Source organism: Lagopus leucura, unplaced genomic scaffold (assembly GCF_019238085.1).
Source record: "Lagopus leucura isolate 7727_CA_CO unplaced genomic scaffold, USGS_WTPT01 Super-Scaffold_100002, whole genome shotgun sequence".
NCBI lineage: Eukaryota > Metazoa > Chordata > Aves > Galliformes > Phasianidae > Lagopus > Lagopus leucura.
In genome coordinates, this window is record NW_024962263.1 from 50,586,195 (window position 1) to 50,606,906 (window position 20,712).

Consider the following 20,712-nt stretch of genomic DNA (forward strand, 5'->3'; position numbering starts at 1 on the left):
CTGAATGGAAGGACCTTGTTGTAAATTTCAGTAAGACTTCTCTTTTATATGTTACCTCCTGCAGATATATACGGGAAAACCTTTGATGATATTGGTTTTGTTTACTGGTACTAGTACTAGTATTCATTATTTGGTAGGATTTCTTCAGATGTTGTAGAGGATAAGTTTGTTCATTTTGTTATGAACAAGAATAAATGAGTAACAGGAATGTTTTACAGGTTATGCCTCCTTGTCCAGGATGCCTATGGCATGTTCAGTGAAGTGCAGCTACAGTGTCTGGATTCTGCAAAAGACCTTGAGCAGTACTGCAAGAGATGGGAGGGAAAATTCTGCTGTTTAGCTGGAATGAAAATTTTGCAAAGAACGACAAGAGGAAGGTGAGAACAGTTTGAGAAGAGTGTGTTGAGTGCTGTGGCAGGCAGTGGTGATCTTCCATTTAATTATTTATGTGGTCAGTATCCTTTGGAACAACTGAATCAGGTTCTGTTCAATTAAATATCCTCATTGCCATTTTTAGGGCATCAAGTAGGCATCAGCTGGATCCAATTGCACTTGAGCCAATCGTATTCCTAAATCAGTGTAAATAAGCTGACACACAAAAACAGACTTAGCAGAGAACGGAATTTAGAAGAATTACCTTATGCAGTGGTTCATAAAATAGGAATTTTCTTCCTCTTCAGTAGATTCAAAGACTTAAAAATGTTAGTTCATCTCTCTTCTTTGCAAAGCTGTTTATTACAATATGTTGGGTTTTTTTTTTTCTTCTGTTCTTCTGTTCTTTTTAGTCTGAGTTGAAGTTTCAAGAAAAGATTTTTCCTTGGTATTTGTGAGCTTAATTCAGTAAGGCCTATACATTTTTGAAAGCACAGTTAAAGTGTCTCTAAAGAAAAATAAAAAAAAAAAAAAAAAAAAAAAACCAAAGCAAACAAACCTAACACTGAAAAACCCTCTTGAATGATAAAAGCATTGCTGTTTTGGAATAAGAGCACCCACAGACTTTCAGAAAAATCCCCACAACTAATTAATAAATAGATGTTATGGTACCTCCTTCATTTTGCTAATTCTTTGATTTCTTCTACTTTCTTAAAATAAAATGTATTAAATATGTTAGATGAAAAAACAACTCCACTTTAAGTAGATCTTACAGAGTTATCTTTTAGAGTATCTTTCCATGGGAATCGATATAGTATCCACATGGGGAGCTATATAAATATTACTAGATTGGTTTAATTCTCAACATGATTTATTCTGGTAAAAACATCCTATCTCGATAAGCCTTTGCTATTAGAATGGCTATAATATTTCATCTGACACTTTTTTCCTGTCAAAAAAATGCTGTTTCATCAAAACCAGAAAGTTTCACAGAAACTTTATCTATTTTGGAGACAATTTTACTGGGAAGATTTTTTCAGGTCCAGAGGGAGTGAATACTCTCTCTCTTTTTCATTTCATGAAAACTTTCAGAAAGTCTCATTTTTGTTTCATACTGGAACAAAAACAAATTTCAAAGCCTTGAAATGTTTAGCAAAATGGAATTGTTGTTTCCCAGCCAGCCCTATTCAGTATGCTTCTCTTTTTATGTACTTGCAGTGTTAATTTTCAGATCCTTTGGATTTCAAGCCTACTTGCATTTTTATGGATCTTTAATAACAAACACGTCTTCTTATTTAATTATTTTGTTGGCTTTTTTTTTTTTTTTTTCAAGTTACATTTTTTCCAAACAAATTAAATAATGGCTTTGGAATTCTGGATACAAATGAAGTTTTACAACTGGCTGCTGGTGTTTCCAGTACTCAGCCTAGCTAATAAGAGACAGACTTTTTCTAATGTAAATTCTCTTTCAAAGCAGCAGTAACTTACTTCTGGCTATTCTGAGGATGATTAGAAAACACACTGCTGAAAATGCTGGTGGCTCAGCTGGAGCTGTGCTGGTGGTAACCGTGCTAGAAAACATGAAAAGAAAATGGCCAGTGTAGCTTCAGGGACAGAGCGGTGGTTAAACGTGATTTCAGTGCGCAAGTTGGGTGGGTGGGGGGATTGCTGTCCTTTCTTTCCTAATTGTTTTAGCTTAAGTTCTGTTTTATAACTTGCTATTACTTTTAAGTGTCAGGACATGTTTTGTGTCAATCTAGGTGTGATGGAAACCACAGTCAAGCCGTAGCTGAAATGAATATAAGGGAGCACTTATTCATGCAGAGTATAATTGGGCTGTAGAACTCATTGCCGCTGCATAAATGCGTTTCAAGAGCCAGTGGTATATCTGAGCACATGATGGGATATGCCTGTAAAGTTCCCAACCTTGGCTTGTAGAACATGAGTGAAGAACAACTCTGTGGTCTGCCCTGCAAGAAACACATTTGTTATTTTTTTTCCCCCTTCCGGAACACCAATTATTGTTTGGAAGGAGATGGCTTTTAAACTGTTTGTTTCCTGGAGTTTGACAGTGACTTTTAAAATAGATAAAAGGGAATAAAATGTAGGAAATATGAGGGAAATACAAGTCGTCTTTTTTTCTGCCTTTGTAGCACATGATCTGGAGAAGATCAAGAATGGCTAATAAGATCCCACATGTGCCTGTTGTCACGTGTACTGTAATGTCTCTTTTGGAGACAAGGAGCTTCCTCAGTCATTCTGTTAGACAGAAGAGATTTTCATTTATCAGATTCTAGAAGTTCTCAAAGTTTTTTAACAATAGAATACTGTTACTGTTGAAATATGTTCCAGGCCATCATTCGTCCTCATCATCAAGTATTTAATTCAAAGTACTATATAACATAATTCCAGTAAATACAATTTCAAAATCACTATTGTGAACTGAATTTGCATTTTAGTGACAAAAAATCTATAATAAAGGATAGTTTGCATCTAGGCAATAACCTGGCTGTAAACCTGACTTGATTTTTGAAATGGACTTGTACTGTGAGGTGGACCGGAGGAACCAAACCCTTTTCTTCTCCCAATAGGAAAACCTTTGTGTTCCAAAACAAAAGTGGGATAAGAACTACAGCCAAATGTTTATTGATCTGCCACTGGTGATTTTTGAGCCTTTCTATCTCTTGCCCTCTTACTGCTTCATATGTCAACCTTATAAATTTAGCCCCTTGAGAAAGAGGAGGTGAGATTTCTATGGTGTACTGCTAGAAATGGAAATACTGGCTAAAAATGCATGCATTTCAACTAATATGTAACATTCCTATTTTGACCATTTGTTTCAGCATGTCCAGTATAACCAGTAACTAAATGGATGCAATTAGATACAGGGACTGAGCACTCACTAAAATGTCTCAGGAGTAAATAAACTATAAATTGGCATAGTCTGCTGCTTCCTACTATAAACTGATCTCAATGAACTAGGATGAACTTTGTAGTTATACATTTATCTTTAGTAGCAAAAAAATATTACCTTTATGTTATTATCCCTGACCAGAGTTCCACACGGAATATTTTGTGTTTTGATAATCTGTGAACTTTCACCTGATTTGCCAAGCACTGACTTGTTTTACTACTGAGTATAGCAGACATACTATATTCTTCTCCTAATACTTATTTACAAGGTTGAAAGATGAGGAGTTTATATCCAGCAGGACAGAAAAATTACACCAATTCAGAAATGAAAGAGGGAAAATGCTTTACTGTAAAATATAATTAATGCAGGGTGTCAGTGCCAATTTTGTCCCTAGATAAAAAAATATTGAAAAAGTTAAAAAAAAAAAAAAAAAAAAAAGAAGGAAAAAAAAGATGAGAATATTGCATGGATATTGCTAAAATCTACATATACAAGGACTGCTTTAAAAGTAATGCCTCCTGCTGTTTTATTATAGCAGACCATGATATCAGAGGTGGACATTGGTGGTATGACAGTAGAGGTTCAACCTTCCCACCAATATTTCATTACATTTTTGTTGCCATGTGGCAGATGGCAGAATAGGGGCAGTCTGATGTAATGGTGTCTGATGTGGGAGGGCGTATGAAGCAAAGGTATGGAACTTAATTCCTCTGTGAGGGAAAAATGGCACCCACTGACATTCATTGAAGCTTGCTGAATGTTTATGGGGACCAACCAGTGGAAGTGAGCGCAGTGAGTGGAGGATGGTGCGTTTCAGCAGTGGCAGCAGTGACAGTTTGTCACTTCTGCTGGTGCAGATCTTTATGAGTGCAGCATGCAATAGGTTGGTTGGGGCTTTGGGCAGCCTGGTCTAAGGGGAGGTGTCCCTGCCCACGTTTGGAGATTGGAGCTAGGTGACCTTTAAGGTACCTTCCACACCAACCCACTCTATGATTCTATGATTAATCCCAATCTGTGGTACTGGTCACCATTTTCTTTTTTTTCCCCTCTTTTTTTTCTTTTTTATTTCAGTCTCATAATTCTCTGGTCTGTACAAATCATTTTTTTCCTCTGCTCTTTTTTTTTTTCTTCTTTTTTTTTTTTTTTTTTTTTTTTTTTTCCTGAGCTGGCTGGGTAGATGGAGGGAGAGTAGTGTCTGTTGTGTATGTACCTTGGCTTCAGCAAGGTGTTTGGCACAATCTCCCACAACATACTTGTTATGAAACTTAGAAAGTGTGGGATAGATGAAAGAGTGGTGAGATAGATTGAGAACTGGCTGGCTGGCAGAGTTCAGAGGGTTGTCATCAGCAGCACAGAGTTGATTGGAGGCCTGTAACTAGCTGTGTTCCCCAGGGGTTGGTACTGGGTCAGATCTTGTTCAACATCTTCATCAACGACCTGGATGAAGGTATAGAGTTCACCCTTAGCAAGTCTATTGACAATACAAAGATGGGAGGAGTGTCTGGCATGCCTGAAGGCTGTGCTACTTTTCAGTGAGAACTGGACACACTGGAGAGTTGGGTAGGGAGGAACCTGGTTAGGTTCAACAAGAGCAAGTCTTGCACCTGGGGAGGAATAACTGCATGCATCAGTACAGGTTAGGGGATGACCTGCTGGAAAGGACCTCTGTGGAGAAGGACCTGGATATTCTCATAGACAACAGATTAAACACGAGCCAGCAGTGTGCCCTTGTGACGAAGAGGGCCAATGGTATCCTGGTGTGCAGTAACAACAGTGTGGCCAGCAGGTCAAGGGATCTTCCCCCTCTACTCAGCCCTGATGAGACCACATTTGGACTACTGTGCCCAGGTCTGGGCTCCCCAGTCCAAAAAAGACAGGGATCTCCTAGAAGGAATCTAGAAGAGGGTCAGAAAGATGATTAATGGCCTGAAACATCTCCTATATGAGGAAAGGCTGAGTAACCTGGGTCTGTTCAGCCTGAGGAAAAGAAGACAGAGGGGAGAACTAATTAATGTTTATAAATATCTTAAGAGAGATGAGTGGCAAATGGATGAGGCCAAGTTCTTTTTGGTGGTGCATAATGATAGAACAAGGAGTAATGGCCTAAAATAGGAAGTTCCTTACAAACATGCAGAAGAACTTTGCAGTAAGGATGGTGGAGCACTGGAACAGGTTATCCAGAGAGGTTGTGGAGTCTCCTTCTGTGGGGATATCCGAGACTCATCTGGATGCCTACCTTTGTGGCTTATTGTAGGAAACCTGCTTTAGCAGGGAGGCTGGACTCGGTGATCTCTTGAGGTCTCTTCCAACCCCTATGATTCTGTGACTGTATACTTTCTTTTCGATTTTGTTTTACATTTAGAAGTGTAGGACCACTGCTAACTGTTACAAAACAAAGCGTTTCAACTGGTAGACGTTGACAGGAAATGTAATAGTAAGACTTCTCCACAGAGCAAGGAAGTCATAACTTCCTTCCTTTGGTTTTCCCGCTTCCAAAGAGACTGCCATCTAAAAGAGCCACCCACATCTCTGAGGTTTTGAGGTCCTGAAACACTTCAGTAATTGCTGTGGTTAAAAGCTGAGTTCCACTTAGAGCATAATTTAAGTAATTACATTAAAGTTTTTAATGTATATATATATATATTATTATTTTAATGACTGATTATGCATGAGAAAATCAGAGGGTTTTTTCCGTGGCTTTGTGCTCTTTAACAAGCAGTGACTGCTGCTTTGCATATTCAGTACTTCTGTCATGAGTCTGTTCAGTAACCAGCACTGCAGGGTGAAACAGGCATACTCATAGTGTAGGAAAAGTTTTATCTTAGAATTTTAGTGTTTTAATATAGCACGGATAAATTCTAGTGTATTACAGAAGATAGTTATTAAAGCATATTAATAATTTTGTCAACAAAGTGATTTAATGTATCTGTATTTTAACTGAGATGCTAGTTTAATAGGCTCTGTTTTTTACCTTATTTTTCTGTTGCTTGTTCTCAGATGCAAGTCTGAGAAAACACAATGTTGCACAGGTTGTGTACTGTCAGATCTTAGTATGTAAATTAGATGGAAAGGTAGCTTGCAGCATCACCATTATGATTGGATTGCTTGTCTCTTGGTAGTTCAGGGTCATGCATCCTATGCGATTTCTAGTGAATTTCTTTCCAATGTTGAGTAAAGTTTCACAGAGGGCTAGAAGTTGCTTTATTTTTATTTGTGAGTTCTTAACATTGAGTCTGCAACAGTAATAATGCTGAAAGAAAACTGTTTGCATTCAGATTTAAAATTGGAAGAGAAACAGAGCAGGAAACAGAGAAGTGCTATGTCAAAGCTGTGGAAGATATTGGTGGAGAATCCTATCTTCTTCCTCTCCTCTATTTAGTCTTTCTTCTTTCCTAGTTAGAGGCATTGTTTTCTTCCTAGATCGTCTTTGGTGTTTCTGATGTATTCTGCGGGGTTGTTATTAAAATGGAAAAATCCACCAAACTATAAGCTGCTTTGTGCTCAAAAATCATAGCTGTGTATCTGTACTGTTTAAAAATTGAGTCAGGCACATCACACGCACCGCTTCTGGACCAGAACTGTAGATGAAACTTCATGCTTGTGAGAGAAACAAACAAAATCTGCCCAGTTCAGATGAGAGTATTGTTTGACACTGTAACTGCTTACTATAACTTAAGAAACAGAAAACCAGTGAAACGCTGCTCTGAAAATCCCAAGTTTTAAGTTGTTCGACTTTTTCAGTATAACTTATAGCATGAAATGTCCACAGGATCAGGGATGTAACGAGACTGTAGATACAGATTTGTAATTTACCAGGTTTCTAAATAGAACTACAAGGACTTTTCTCTTTAATTTGTATGTTTTTTTTTTTATCAAAAATCATAGGGCAAACATATGTGTTTGTGTGCACATATGAATGTATGCCATTTGACTTCACAGTGAAGGGCAGAACAAGCTAGGAAGGCTAGTAGAAGGTAACTTCTGTTATCTACTGAGCTGTGAAATTAAAGAAGATAGTTAGGTGAGCAAAAGAAAGCAACTTATTGTGTACTGGGCAGCACAGTCATCATGTATGACAAGAATTATTGGATGGAAATGTAAATGCTATTTTGTTAGTATCAGTCACTCTCCAGCAAGTAGTGCAACTATCAGACAGGATGATTTGCTAATAGGTCAGGATTAATTCCTGCACGTGCTGCAAGCATATTTTGCATTTTCTCAGTCATGGGCAATCTTTAAAATGTTCTGATTGCTGTCTGGGTACATAACACGCAGTTTGCACTTATTGATACACAGAAAAGACATTTTAGCAAGCAAAATCTAAGAGGATGTATTTTAAGCATATTGAATAATAAAAATAATCTAGAATACTAAAAATAATTATTTTGCCAACAGCCTATGTCATATGTACATGCTCACGTCTGTGTGTATACACACACGTTATATATAACAGTATCATTGTGTTTTAGCAAACCTTAAAGGTGTTAATTTACAGGAGGGAAGTGTACCTGTACGTGGAGGACCTGTCTGTCCAAGGTCCACACCTCTACAAAAGTCAATATTTTAAAACTCTGTTGGATTACTTGTGATCTTGCTATGTCAATGATAAGTACAGGACGGATACATATTTTGTATGGGTCAAAAAGATTTTTATCAAACAGACAATTGCAGTTTGACATGCTATTAGAAGATTTAATCCGTTATTTAGAATCTGAGGTAACTTCTGTCTGTTTCCTGTTTCCTTGGTTTTTTTTGAAGGAAGATTATAGAATATTACAATAAAGTCCTTGTCATCTCAGTAATACAAATGTTAATAATTAAAATATTTTAGTATTTTAATGGTTAAAAATTCTTCTAATCGTGTGCTTGTTTCTTTTCACTTCTTATTCTTCATTTTTTTTTAGAAGTCTATACTGTTGTCATAAAAATTTTACATATATTTTTTGAAATAGTGACTAGTGATTACTCTCGTGGATCTAAATCATTAGGTTTTTATTTTGCCTTCTGTAATGAGAAAGGTTCTTTGTGCACATCAGGGCTAACCAAGTTTCCTCACTGTAGCACAGAGCCAGCTGTTCATCTCTTGTCCCGATTCTACATCTGAAGAAGGATACATTTATTGGATAAAATAACCCATTGTTCAAGTCAGATTGAAGTGGGATTTGAGTGTTGCATGCCCAATAAAGAGAATGAATTTTATTATTTCCACAAGGATAATGATTTTCTGCAGAGGAGGACACAATGTCTTGCCGTTTCTCCACTGTGGTTGCCTCCCCCCCCCCCCCCCCCCCCCCCCCCCCATTCATCCTTCTGCAAGTCAAAGTCCATAAGTGTAAAGAGAGAGTTAATTTTCTTGGGGGCATGGGAGTGGGTGAAGTTAAGGGGAGCCCCTCACCAGGGACTCTGACTGATACATTCCTGGGCCCATCAGGGACAGCTCAAGGGCAGAACTCCCCTTTCTACAGAGGAGAATCCCCTCATCCCTGCATGATGTGTCTTGGAACTTGCACATCCTTTGGGTGGCAAATGTACTTGTGGTTTGCCTGACTGGAGTCAAAGAGAAGGATGAGTCCAAGATGTTTAGGAGACACTCGCTGCACAGTGCTGCTCCTCCCCCTGTTTGTAAACAAATACTGTAATTCAGTAATAATTAAGTACTTCTAGCTCAAGCAGTTTATGAACTCCTCCAAAAGGACACAATACTGTCATAGATGTTCTGACATTGAGTTGCAAGCTAGAGGAGAACTAAAGACTGGGAGATAGCTCCGTATTGCTTGTGCAAACTTAAAAACACAGATTTTCACTGGTAGATCAATGTAAGGTCTGTGCAGAGATGTGATTATATCTGGGCTCCAAGATGATAAATACATGATTTCTGAATGCACATATACAAACAAACACAAAATTTGCAGCATGCTATTATACATATCCTGCCCATATACTCAGTGTCAAGTGAGTAACATCACTTGTTTAGCTTCCTTTGTCACACAGAAGCTCTCTGCTTCAGTAGTTCTCCTTCCTTGTGTCCCACTTAACAAGGGCAGTTTGCTCCACTGGGCACTGGCCCTCCTGCAAATACAGAGAAGGATCTTTTCTGTATGGTAGAAGACTGAAAATGTCACCTTGTCAAGAAATTGAGATGTGGTCATTTTTGCTTTAAAGTCTGATTAATACCTAAGAAGAGTTGCTTTGTATGTTGTAATATTCTGCTAAAAACAAAATGCAAAACAAAAACCTCAGGCTCTGTACTCAGCCTTTTCCTTTTACAGGAATGATGATGCCATATAAGTCAGCAAATTCTTTTCTTCTCTCTTCCTTTTTCTTCTCTCGCTTTTGTAGAAGGGTGGCGTATTTCTGTTCCTGGTCTCTGAATCACTGTGGGGAACACAACTACAGACAGCAGCAGCATCTTTTTAACCTGTCATTTGGTTACCCAAATCTTAAAATGAAAGCATTATCCCTTGAGATTCAGTCACTCCCAGAGATTTAAATTCATATAGTATTGGTCCATAGGCATCACTGTTAGCATTCTCATATGTGATACCTGCTGCTTTATGAAAAAATATGGGAAGAAGCTGACTGACATTAGATACCCAAAACACAAGCATTTTAAGGCTGAAAAGAAGGGTGAGGGAAATATGAAATTAGGTAAGCTCAAGCAGAAGTGATTAAAAGCAGAACTTTAAAGATCTGTTACTCCTTGAAAAGAAGCAGCATACTGCAGTGTGCTTCAGTCAAGAACAAGGGCCTGCCTTTTTTTCTTCAAAGCACTTTTGGTTAGAACCTAAGATTACCTTCAGCAAGTTTTGTACTTCATTTTAGAATTGTTTTGGAAGTGGTGGCTTTCATAATTGGAGGAACAAATTGACAGTTCTCAGAGGCACTGTGGGGTTAAAATCCAGATCTCTGTGCTTTAACCACACAGAACATGCACAGAGAGCTAGGACAAGATAACAGAGAGCTTAAACTCAAAAATGCACGCCTCTTCAAGTTGGTTATCTGTAGCTTTTTCCCCTCCCTCAGCTATTTTCTTGGCCTCTCCCTTGGATGTTCCTGCTTTTACTGCATGGATGACACATCAACCAACAAGCCAGCCACCGAACTGCTGCACATCGCAGCTTTGCGTGCGAAAGCTGAAGGGTTTGCAGCAGTTAATCTTAGTATGCAGGGCTGTTCATTTTGTTTGTTTCTAAACTGAAGGTGGAAAACTTGCAAAAGAAAAGAATCATAACCAAATGAGCAGCTGCATAGGAAGGGGATGGTTCTTTGCACATTTGTACTCTAAGGCATGGGTACACTTCAGATAACAAAATCTTGCCTGTCTTTCTACTCCTATCTCACTGCTAACTTTCCTAACAGCAGTGGCAATCAGTGTTAGAGAAAAGCAAGAAATGAAGATGTTAGAAGCAAAACATTTTGTTCAAGCTGCCGTCTAAATAGTTAAAAGCTATTTTTTCAAAGTTGTACTGGTGTCTGTGTCCTTCCCAAACTAGCACATACCCCACTTGCCCTGGATTTTACCATGTCACAGGCTGTTCATGGGAAAGAATTAAATATGACTTGCTAGTCACTGTCTGCGATGCGTCCCTTCCCTCCCTCTCCACCATGCAGCAGAAATGATGGAGATTTAATTAGACCAAATCAAAACCAGCTTGTAGAAAACAAATATGATTTAAAATTGTTTTCATAATCATGCAATGGTTTAAATTGTATTTCTTAATGAATCTTTATAGTACAGCATCTAACAGTGGAAACCACTCTAAAGCTAATTTTATTGGTCTTTTTGAAGGGCGTTAGGACTTTTCAGTCTGATAGACAGTTTGTGGCCTCCAGTAGTGCCTGTAAAAGTTCCTGGACAAAGTCAAGACTCTGAAATGGTAAGTCTTGTTATTATGGAAATGTACTTTTTCACTATAATTACTGTTTTTCTTAGTAGTGTAACGTATCTGGGGAATCAGATTCTCTCTTTATCTAATGATATTTGTTTTGTTGGTTCCACCATCTATCCTAGGCCAACCTGAGACTCTGGATCAGCAGCTTCTTTCCAATCTGATGCAATCAAACTTTTATTAACCATCTAGAACTAAAATGATAGAGTATCCAGCCAAATTATTCATTTCCTCTGCTCACAGGAGGAAAAGATACCAGCTGGCTCCACGCTATTTGATAAATCTACATGCATAAATGATACATTCTTTTGAAGAACTTTTCAGCCTTATATTTAAAAACACTCTTCTGAAGATTAGTCCCCATGAGGACAGACCAACTGATGGAATTGAGTCTATTTTCAGTTAGGATGATTCTGGCTGACAGTTGTCCATCCTGTTGTGAAGGCAGTCAAAATATAAGAACGAAAATTGCCTACTAAAAGTAATAAAAGTTTCTGTGATTTTGGGAAATGGTGAAAATTCCCAACATGAAGTATTAAAATAGATTTTGAGTATATTATTATACATTTTCCAATCCAAAACTGCATCTTTAATTTTCATTTAATCAGCTTTTGTATTTGAAAAGGAGTTCTGTCAAATCAAGTGGCATCTGAAATGAAAAGCTCATTTGAGAATCTTGGTAACCAAGTGCTTGTGCTGTCTTATAGCTGTTCCTCTACAGCTGTTCTTAGGGGAGGAAGTTTCTGGTATTAAAAATTTATTTTAGAGTCTAGGAAGAAAAATCTGGAAATAAATTTTAAAAACAGAGGACTTCGCAAGAGGATATTCCTAGTTATTCCTAGACATTTCTGAACTCTGAGATTCTTCTTGCTGCAATCTACAGAGTTATTGGGATTGTACAGGGATTTATTTTGAATAATAAGAAGTTCAGAACTTGGTTATAAAACCAAGACTGGAAATGAATGAAACTACCATTCTTGCTTTGATTCTCCCTTTCATCCACACATTTTAGAAGTCTCAGAGGAGAGGATTGTTTTGTATGTTAAAATACTGTGGACAACAATGAAAATTTACACAGACGGAGCAAAACTTTTAAATATTCTTCAGCATTGTTATTTTCATTTGTTCTTCTTTTTCTCTATTTTATTGACAACCTAGAAATGATGAAAACTTTCCATAATCATGCAGTTTACACTTCTGCCACAGGTTTAAATACCAATCCATTCTACAGGGTATCAAGATGTATTCTACTTCTGCAAATTTTTGGTAAAGTGCAGGTTTTTTAGCTGAGATACATTTTACCTTGTACAAGAAGTATAGTTTTACATAGTTTTTGAAAGCACATCCGACACCAGGCTGAGTGGTGCGGTCGACACGGTGGAAGGAAGGGATGCCATTCAGAGGGACCTCGAGAGGCTAGAGAGGTGGGCCCAGGTGAACCTGGTGAGGTTCAACACGGCAAAGTGCAGAGTTTTGCATTTGGGCTGGAGGAATCCCAGGCATCCATACAGACTGGAAGGAGCAGTCCGTGAAAGCAGCCCTGTGGAGAAGGACCTGGGGGTCTTGAGAGATGAGAAACTTAACATGAGCCAGCAGCGTGCCCTTGCAGCTCGAAAAGCAAATGGTATCCTGGGCTCCATCAAAAGAGAGGTGACCAGCAGGAACAGGGAGGTGATTGTCCCCCTCTACTCTGCTCTTGTGAGGCCCCACCTGGAATACTGTGTCCAGGTGTAGAGCCCACAGTACAAAAGAGACAGGGAGCTGTTGGAGAGGGTCCAGAGGAGGGCCACAAAGATGATCAGGGGGCTGGAGCACGTCCCCTACAAAGACAGGCTGAGGGAGCTGGGCTTGTTCAGCCTGGAGAAAAGAAGGCTGCAGGGTGACCTCATTGCAGCATTTCAATATCTAATGGGAGCCTACAAACAGGAGGGGAATCAACTCTTTGAAAGGGTTGATAACTGCAGGACAAGGGGAAATGGTTTTAAGTTAAGGGAAGGGAGATTTAGGTTGGATGTCAGGGGGAAGTTCTTTACAGAGAGAGTGGTGAGGTGCTGGAACAGGCTGCCCAGAGAGGCTGTGGATGCCCTGTTCCTGCAGGTGTTCAAGGCCAGATTGGATGGGGCCCTGGGCAGCCTGGTCTGGTATTACATGGGAGTTGGTATCCCTGCATGTGGTGGGGGGTTGGAGATTCATGATCCTCAAGTTCCCTTCCAACCCAGGCCATTCTGTGATTCTGTGATTTAAGCAACAACGCCTAAATCATACTGCCAATTATTTGATGAAGTTTCTGCAGAGATCTGTGGCACGGACTTGCATATCTTTTTTAGTGCTGTCAGAGGCAAATAATGAGCTCGTGCGGTTCGTGTTTTTTTTTTTTTTTTTTTTTTTTGCTATAGACAGATTGTTTGGATATGGATATACAGCTGTCTTTAGCAGATTTGTATTTATTGTATTAAATGAAATGCTTTATTAGCAACTAACAATGTTATACGAATATTTACCGAGTCCAAAATAAAAATTACTGTAGTGTAGCATCTTTTATTTCTCAGAAGCCTTTCTCATTCTTTAAATGGAGATAGGGTTGTTATGTCACAATACTTTTTAAGGGGAGAGAAAATTCGGCATAACACAAAAAAAGCAGTTCTTGTAGTTGCTGAGTTCCTGTTCTTCATTATCTCCTTGTGCTGTCCTGGATTTAATTTAGCAGCTTTTAAAGTTCTTCAGCTGTTTACTATCACAAAAACCCACCCACATGCAGAAGTCCCCAAATCTCAGACAAGTTATGGATGATGAGAAATAAATAATCAGGGCACCCCTACCACATACTAAAAAAGTGCAAAACAAGCACTGTCACCTTGAAAAAGTTGCAGTGTTTGCCAAGCATGCCAAATCACAAGATGTTTTTGTGATGAGGATCGATGTCAGATTAGGGAAAGAATGATACACAGGCTGATTTCACTTAGAATTTGTGCATATTGTTTTGTTATCTCAGCTTCTACTTCAGACAGTCATTATTTTGTTTTCCCATTGCTCTTAATAAGAAAATTGTGTGGTTCATTTAGGACATTATTATAAAATAATACTAACTGGCCAAATTGAAATGCCTTTTTTAAGGTCACATTTCTTTTCTTTCCTTTTTAATAGATGACAACTAATCTGCCTCCTCCCAGCTTCTGTTATGTTCTGACTGTTCAGTCTGGTGAAATACACATGGAAGTGGATGAGGAAGAGACGATTTCTAAATTGTACCAGCCACCAACTGTGCATAATCTAAAGGAAATTCTTCAGGTAAGTTGCTTTCAAAGGCTGGTAACCGATGTTTTGTACCCCTAAATTTCACTTACCATATTTGACTCATTCCCTGTTTTTGTACTGTTTTTTTCAGATGGGTGGTTGTCATGAACGTTGTAGCTTTTGGGCACGAGTACTGTATCTAAGGCCACAGGTAATCTGTTCATTTAGCAATGAAATTGACATAAAATTAACATAACGTTTATGTGAAGAGGCCAGCGTTTATCTTGTTTAGGGGAGAGTAAAAAAACCTTCCAGATTACCTTCAAGAGCTGTGCGAGAAGAATGATCACCAGGTCCGAAACGCTTGTGAGTGGGTAAAATGAACTGCAGTTTCAGTACCATTTACTCTAGAAGGTGAATTATATTTGAATAAATTGCCATCTAGCCCAAAGTAATATTTCACCCTAATAAAGGAGCTCACAGACAGTTAATTTAGTCTTGCAATTAAAATCAGTTTGTAGGTAAGTGCTGTCCTTAGATGTACACAGCGAAAAGTTATCGGTCAGTTGAGTTGGTATAGAATGTAACTGGTGATGGTCTTATAAAGATACAGTTTTGCTCTTTGCAGACAAGTGGGTGGACTGTTGTTGTTCAGCAGAAGCCCCTCTGGCAAACTTGGCTTTCAGGGTCCCACAAGTAGAAAGGAGGAACTTTAGGTAAATACATCTGCCATCCACGCTGTGCTGGGAAGCTTGTAATTACATTTTATTTGTTTCTGATTTTTTTCTGAATTATGCTACAACTTCCTTTTGAAATGTTGCTAACTCCCTCAGTAGTTGAAGGATTTTTTTGGCTGCTGATTTATTTACTTTTTCCTGGCAACTGGACCCTCAGTACAGCTAGCTCTGGGGAAAACAATTTGCAGTTGTCCATCAGCACCACAGAAAATAAAGCGTGAATCAAAGCATATGAACCAAAGACAAAGAAACTCCAGAACAGACAGCAAAATAGTTGAGAATGCTTCCCAGCAGTATGGGACATAAATGTGGTGTAGGTCTCTTCCTCTTGCTTCAGCAGCCTATGAGTTGTGATTTGATTATTAGGCAGGGAGTAGCTTTAGCTTGTGAGAGGGGCAGCTCTTACTACTCAGCAGTGCTTTCTTCATACTAAGTGACAGCAGAGTATTTTTAAATACGCAAAATTAGGGTAGCTTAATGGGAGATCTTCAGGCTGCTAGCAGAAATGTACATGCTAGCAGGACATGTACATATGTGGAATTCTGTGGCGTCTATTCAATTAACAGAAATAAATCAATTACAGACTAGTGATATCCTAGCCAAGCATATTTGTATAAGGGAACATCTACATCTGAGACACTGGAGGTCATCAACATTCTTGTGTAGAATCACTTCATCACTAAATTAGAGAAAAGATGAAGAATGCAGGAACAGATGTGACTTTGAAGAGTAGAAATTCATCTAACAAGAAGAAAGAAGTCTGTGATTCCTTCTTTCTTGAAGTTTTACTAGCTGTTTCCTGAATTTGCTTGGTGAACTATTAGCAGTAGATTTCCGTGAGTGAACAGCATGATTTTTTATAAATTTTTTGAAAGCTGTATTGGAAAAGCAATGGGAGTTCCTCGTCTTTGTAAGCGCTCGGTAACACTCTGCATTGCTGCTCTAGAAAGCTCATGGTATTTACCTGCTGTTAGTGTATTGCTTGCCTAATCCTTCCAGAAAGTTATGAGCTTGTTAATTGCAGTTACCTTTCCCAAGAGGATTTATTCTTCACGTGCAAAATCATTCGGTGATGATATCTGAGGTAGGGACTATGGTTTAGTTCATTTAGCAAAGATAATCTGCAACATGAGTTAATTCAAATATACTTTAAAAGTGGTGTTAATAAAACACTGAAACAACAGTGTTCTGAGATGCTTCGTTTGTGTGAAGGAGGAATGGGAATATGCTTCTATTATTGCTCAGAATCTGTACTGTGGTACAGAAGGAATATGGGGAAATATATTCCATCTGTGGTTAAGGAGCTGTCCTTCCTTGTAACTCAGTCCTGCTGCTATTTGTCTGTTGTGTCCTCTGTGTTCAGAACAAATTGTCACACATAGCAAGATGATGATTTTATATAAGTTGAAATTTTTGCTGTTATGTTTATTTGCTTTTTTTGTCTGATTCTTCTGAAAGACAGCTTTTAATGTGCTAGTAATTCTCATGGGACAGCTGTAAAGCATCTTCCTTTTGAAGCTGCTTTAATGGTATCTGCACAGAGGAGGTACTCAAATGCACGTAGTTATGAGGGAAAGAAATAATGTAAATGCATTAGGCAACTTACGTTAAGGCATAACCATAATATCTGAGTTATGAATTATATCTGTCATTACTCCTGATTACTGTATTTGCCCTAAGAGCTGCCATTACGAGCAGAAGTTATTTTTAGTCTGGTTAACTTTTTCGAGGTGTGAATTTAACTGAAGATAAAAAGTTGGAGTTCTCAATGCGTTGCCTTGTGCCACAGAAATGTAACTTTAAGGATAAAATACTTGTGGGATATGTGTCTCTCCAATCATTGTAGTATTAAAATGTCCTATGATTTTTAATCAGTAGACTAATTAAAAATAGTAACAAAGCCCTTTTAAGGCAAAACTGAAATAATTTCACTTAAATATTGTAAAATACTAGAATCTTTAAAATTACAAGTTGCTTGGACTGGTAAATATGAAATATAATCTTACTAAGCTCATTTTTTTCTGAACTGTGGGAAAAATCACAGACACGTGTACATATTATAACAGTTGTGTTGAAAACAAAAAAAAAGAAGAAAGAAACCTCTCATTATCAACCTATCTAATTTTGTTAGAGCCTTTGGACTAATCCCTGATGTGTAAATTCATGTCTATCTAAGCTGTCCTGTTCATCATCACAGTGTCAGTGTTTTAAAACGCTACTGACTTAGCAGTAACTGTTTTCAGATACGAAGAAATACAATGTGAAATGTAGTTATTTTGGTTGTGACGTCATTAGTTTTGATATACCTTAATTTTTGTACCTGTCTTAGGCAGAAAACTTGCATTGTCATTGTGATTTCCTGTGTTTCTTTCTTATGAGTTATCTCCTTTCACACTTCTATGTATCATTCAAATACCTGCGGATGTGCAGAAAGAAAACCCGGCAGCTTTGTATTTGCAGGAGCTATTAGACAGGGTGAGGTACTCTTCAGAATCACACAACAGTGCATAGAACATTTTCTTAATAATAGAAGTGATGTTAGCCTTTCTTTTTTAAGGGAAAAATTACTTTAGTCTTTGTTCATAGAAACATCCAATTAACTTTTCATGACACTTATTTTCATGTGCAAATGAGTCACGATAAAACATGACAGTTGATAGAGAGGGCACCAAGATCTCAGTGGGTCAGCTTTGGAAAGTTAACTGAAGGTAGAGAGGATAATCTGTAACTGCATTAAGGAACAATGAAAAACCTGATTCATTCTTCTTTACTGGCCATAAGTGTAGTAATTTGTCAGTTTTATTAGTTGCTTACAGATGAGTGTGTTACTTGTCTTTTCTTCTTCCAAAAATTAATGACTGCATTCTAATTTTGAATTTTTTTATTTTTTTAAATCATAGACAAAACACAGTGTTCCTGTAAATCAAAGAGAGATGTTGTTGTTTGTGACTGACTTCACTTTGCAAAGTGTAGTTCGTGGAATTCCAAAAGTTGTTGCTGTGTCAGTCACTGCATCATGTGTTCTCAGTACGGAAATCATAGAAGCCCTCAATGTTGCCTCACGATTCATCTTCTTCAAGGATGCCCTGTGGGGAAATGGTAAGCTTTACGTGTGGTTTTGAAGCAACTGGAATCAAACAGATTAACACCCGCGTTACTAACACTGTAATACATAACCTGTATAGACTTCCACTCTGAGATGAAGATGAAACATTGCAAGTTTGGGATGAGAAACCTGAAAGGGGTTGTAATTGGAGGATTTCTGTAAGGTTTCTCTTCTGTTGTTGTTAGTTTGGGGTTTTTTTTTCTTTATCTTCCAAGAAAATAAGAAATTAAGTGATCTTACCATTTGTTCACCAATATTTCTATCAGTCTTCCTTGATGACTGTTGAATCTAAAGACCAACCTCAAACAAATTTGTTAGCTGACAGAAGATTCAGAAATAGTAAGAAACTTGCTTTCGTTTGTTTTAATATTCATTTGTATTGATATTTGATTGCAGAATCTTGTTTTATTGAACTTACAACCTGCAAAAGGAGAAAGGCAATGAACCTAAAGACTTGCATGTCCCTAGATAAAAAGCCATTACAAGCTTTCCTTTACCATTTCAGCTGTGAGCCCTCGGGTGCCATGCAGGTCCTGTGAGATGGTGGTTCAGTCTGCATTCTTTTTTAGTCATTTGTATGAATGAGGCTCACCCATCCTTCTGTGTGATGTACGCCTGTGTAATTCACCTCTCATGCCTTTGCTCATTTCCAAAATGCAACTATGTAAGTGGCTGTGAGTCCTGTCACCACATCCTCTAATCAGTCTGTTTTCCCTTGCTAACTGAGGTTGCATTGGTTTCATTTATTTGGAGAATAAAGTATTGCATGCACCTACGCTTTGTAATCTTAAACAAACAAATAAAAATAGAACAACCTTGAGGGCGACCAAGCTTTTTACTAGGGAAGAGACAAGAACTTTCTGTTTCCAGCGTGGTACAGTGCAGTCTGGATGGAATCTGCTTTGCTTTTGTAGCATGTTAGAATTTTAGAGAATTGTTTTCCCCGAGAGTCACAAAATGTGACAAGAGCATGCTGCGTGTATCACTGAAAGCAAAATATTTTGTCATTGAGAAAACCTGGTAGAGTCTATCCATCTGTTTAGTAGCTGGCAGTGACAAATGTCTTTATTGGCCATGACAGTTATCATGGTCACCTTTTTCCTTGTTACTGTACTGAGTTGAAATGTCTTTGTTGGCAGGTAGGATTATTTGTGTTGAACGTACTGTTCTCTTATTACAAAAGCCTCTTTTGTGCTCGGCTGCTGATGCTGACCTCAGTGAGCTGCCTGGCCCTGTCAAACTCGATGAGCTGGATTCTACCACACAGGCCAATTCCATTTGTGCTGTGAGAGGTTCGTATTGGCCTTTTCTGAAATGAATGTGGTTAATTATTTGTGTTCACTTTAATCTTTCAGGTTCTCGTATTGATTTCTTGCACAAACAGGGTGCAAGGATGAAAAAGCACCGTACTGCTGTAGATCATTAGGATATTTAAGTTTTTGTGCTTCTTTGTGGGCTTTGTTTGTCTTTTGCTGGCCAAATTCTGCCTGCCTGCTGCTCCCACTCACTGATGCCCCAGAATAAATGTTTGATGTGCAGTCTGTTTGGTCATATTCCTTCCATCACCATCTTCTTTCAGAAGCCTTCTGTTCACATCACCATGTTGATACTGGCAACAGTAAGGGATAACAATATTTTTCAGGCAGATGGAGAAGATATGTCAGCCAGACTCTGAATGATAGGGGTTACTGTCTAATTTTCCTGGAGCTTTGCTGCAGTGGGGCAATTTAATATTTCACCACAGTCACCAAGCTTAACTTAGCTGAGATTCGCTCACCAGCCACTTTGGATCATTGCCTTGTCTGATAGTGTAGTCCTACTGCTAACCGTGCAGAAACATTTATTGCAGTGTGTTTTCTAATATTTCTGAATTGTGTAGAAACATTTCATACACAGTATCTTCTAACACCGTTTACTCAGACTTCTTAAGCACCCAATTTGCAGAGTGCCTGTAGGGAAAAGTCCTTAAAAGCCAAGTAACTTTTGGCTTTTAAAGACATTTTCCCTTTTTAATCCAACTCTTACAATTCCAGCAGCCCTTGTACAAAATTCTTGACACCGTTTTACATTTACACTTCCAAGTATTCACTTGAATGTTTGAAATGATGTTTGAAATAAGAGCAAATAGTAATTACAAATTAATCCTCTCAGCTATACAGCAATACAGAGGAAAGTCCGTTTTAAACCACTCAAAGCTAAACCACTAAACTTACCTTCTCTAGGGTAGAGCCGCAAGTTAGCAATGCCTCCGTGATTGATATATAAGCCATCTTGAAGTGGCAAACATTGAACTCTATATAATGAAAAACACGCACAACTACAGGCTCTCTAAGCTTTGGTCATTATGTACATCTTCCACTGATACCATGAGGTACTTGAAAGATATTTCTGTCACTGGGTAGGAAATGCTTTTTATTTTCACTTCTGCAGTAGTTATGCTAAGAGTTACTACTCCTCTGC

General features: G+C 38.2%; 1 protein-coding gene and 1 long non-coding RNA gene across 4 annotated transcripts in view; one reads left to right on the top strand and one right to left on the bottom strand.

Moving 5' to 3' along the window:
- Positions 1 to 20,712, top strand: part of SPIDR (scaffold protein involved in DNA repair) — a 198,927-nt gene that overhangs the window by 170,147 nt on the left and 8,068 nt on the right. For 2 of the 3 annotated variants that reach the window (XM_042869748.1, XM_042869749.1), the window contains exons 11-16: positions 219 to 377; positions 11,076 to 11,163; positions 14,320 to 14,463; positions 14,561 to 14,620; positions 18,047 to 18,245; positions 19,392 to 19,544. In XM_042869748.1, coding sequence (XP_042725682.1) covers positions 219 to 377; positions 11,076 to 11,163; positions 14,320 to 14,463; positions 14,561 to 14,620; positions 18,047 to 18,245; positions 19,392 to 19,544 — 803 coding nt within the window. The other variant, XM_042869750.1, reaches the window with a different exon arrangement.
- On the bottom strand, positions 18,048 to 18,961 carry LOC122179086. Its single transcript, XR_006178529.1, has 4 exons — positions 18,750 to 18,961; positions 18,493 to 18,673; positions 18,324 to 18,381; positions 18,048 to 18,232 (listed from the first exon to the last, which is right to left on the bottom strand). It is a non-coding gene; the product is annotated as an uncharacterized LOC122179086 (long non-coding RNA).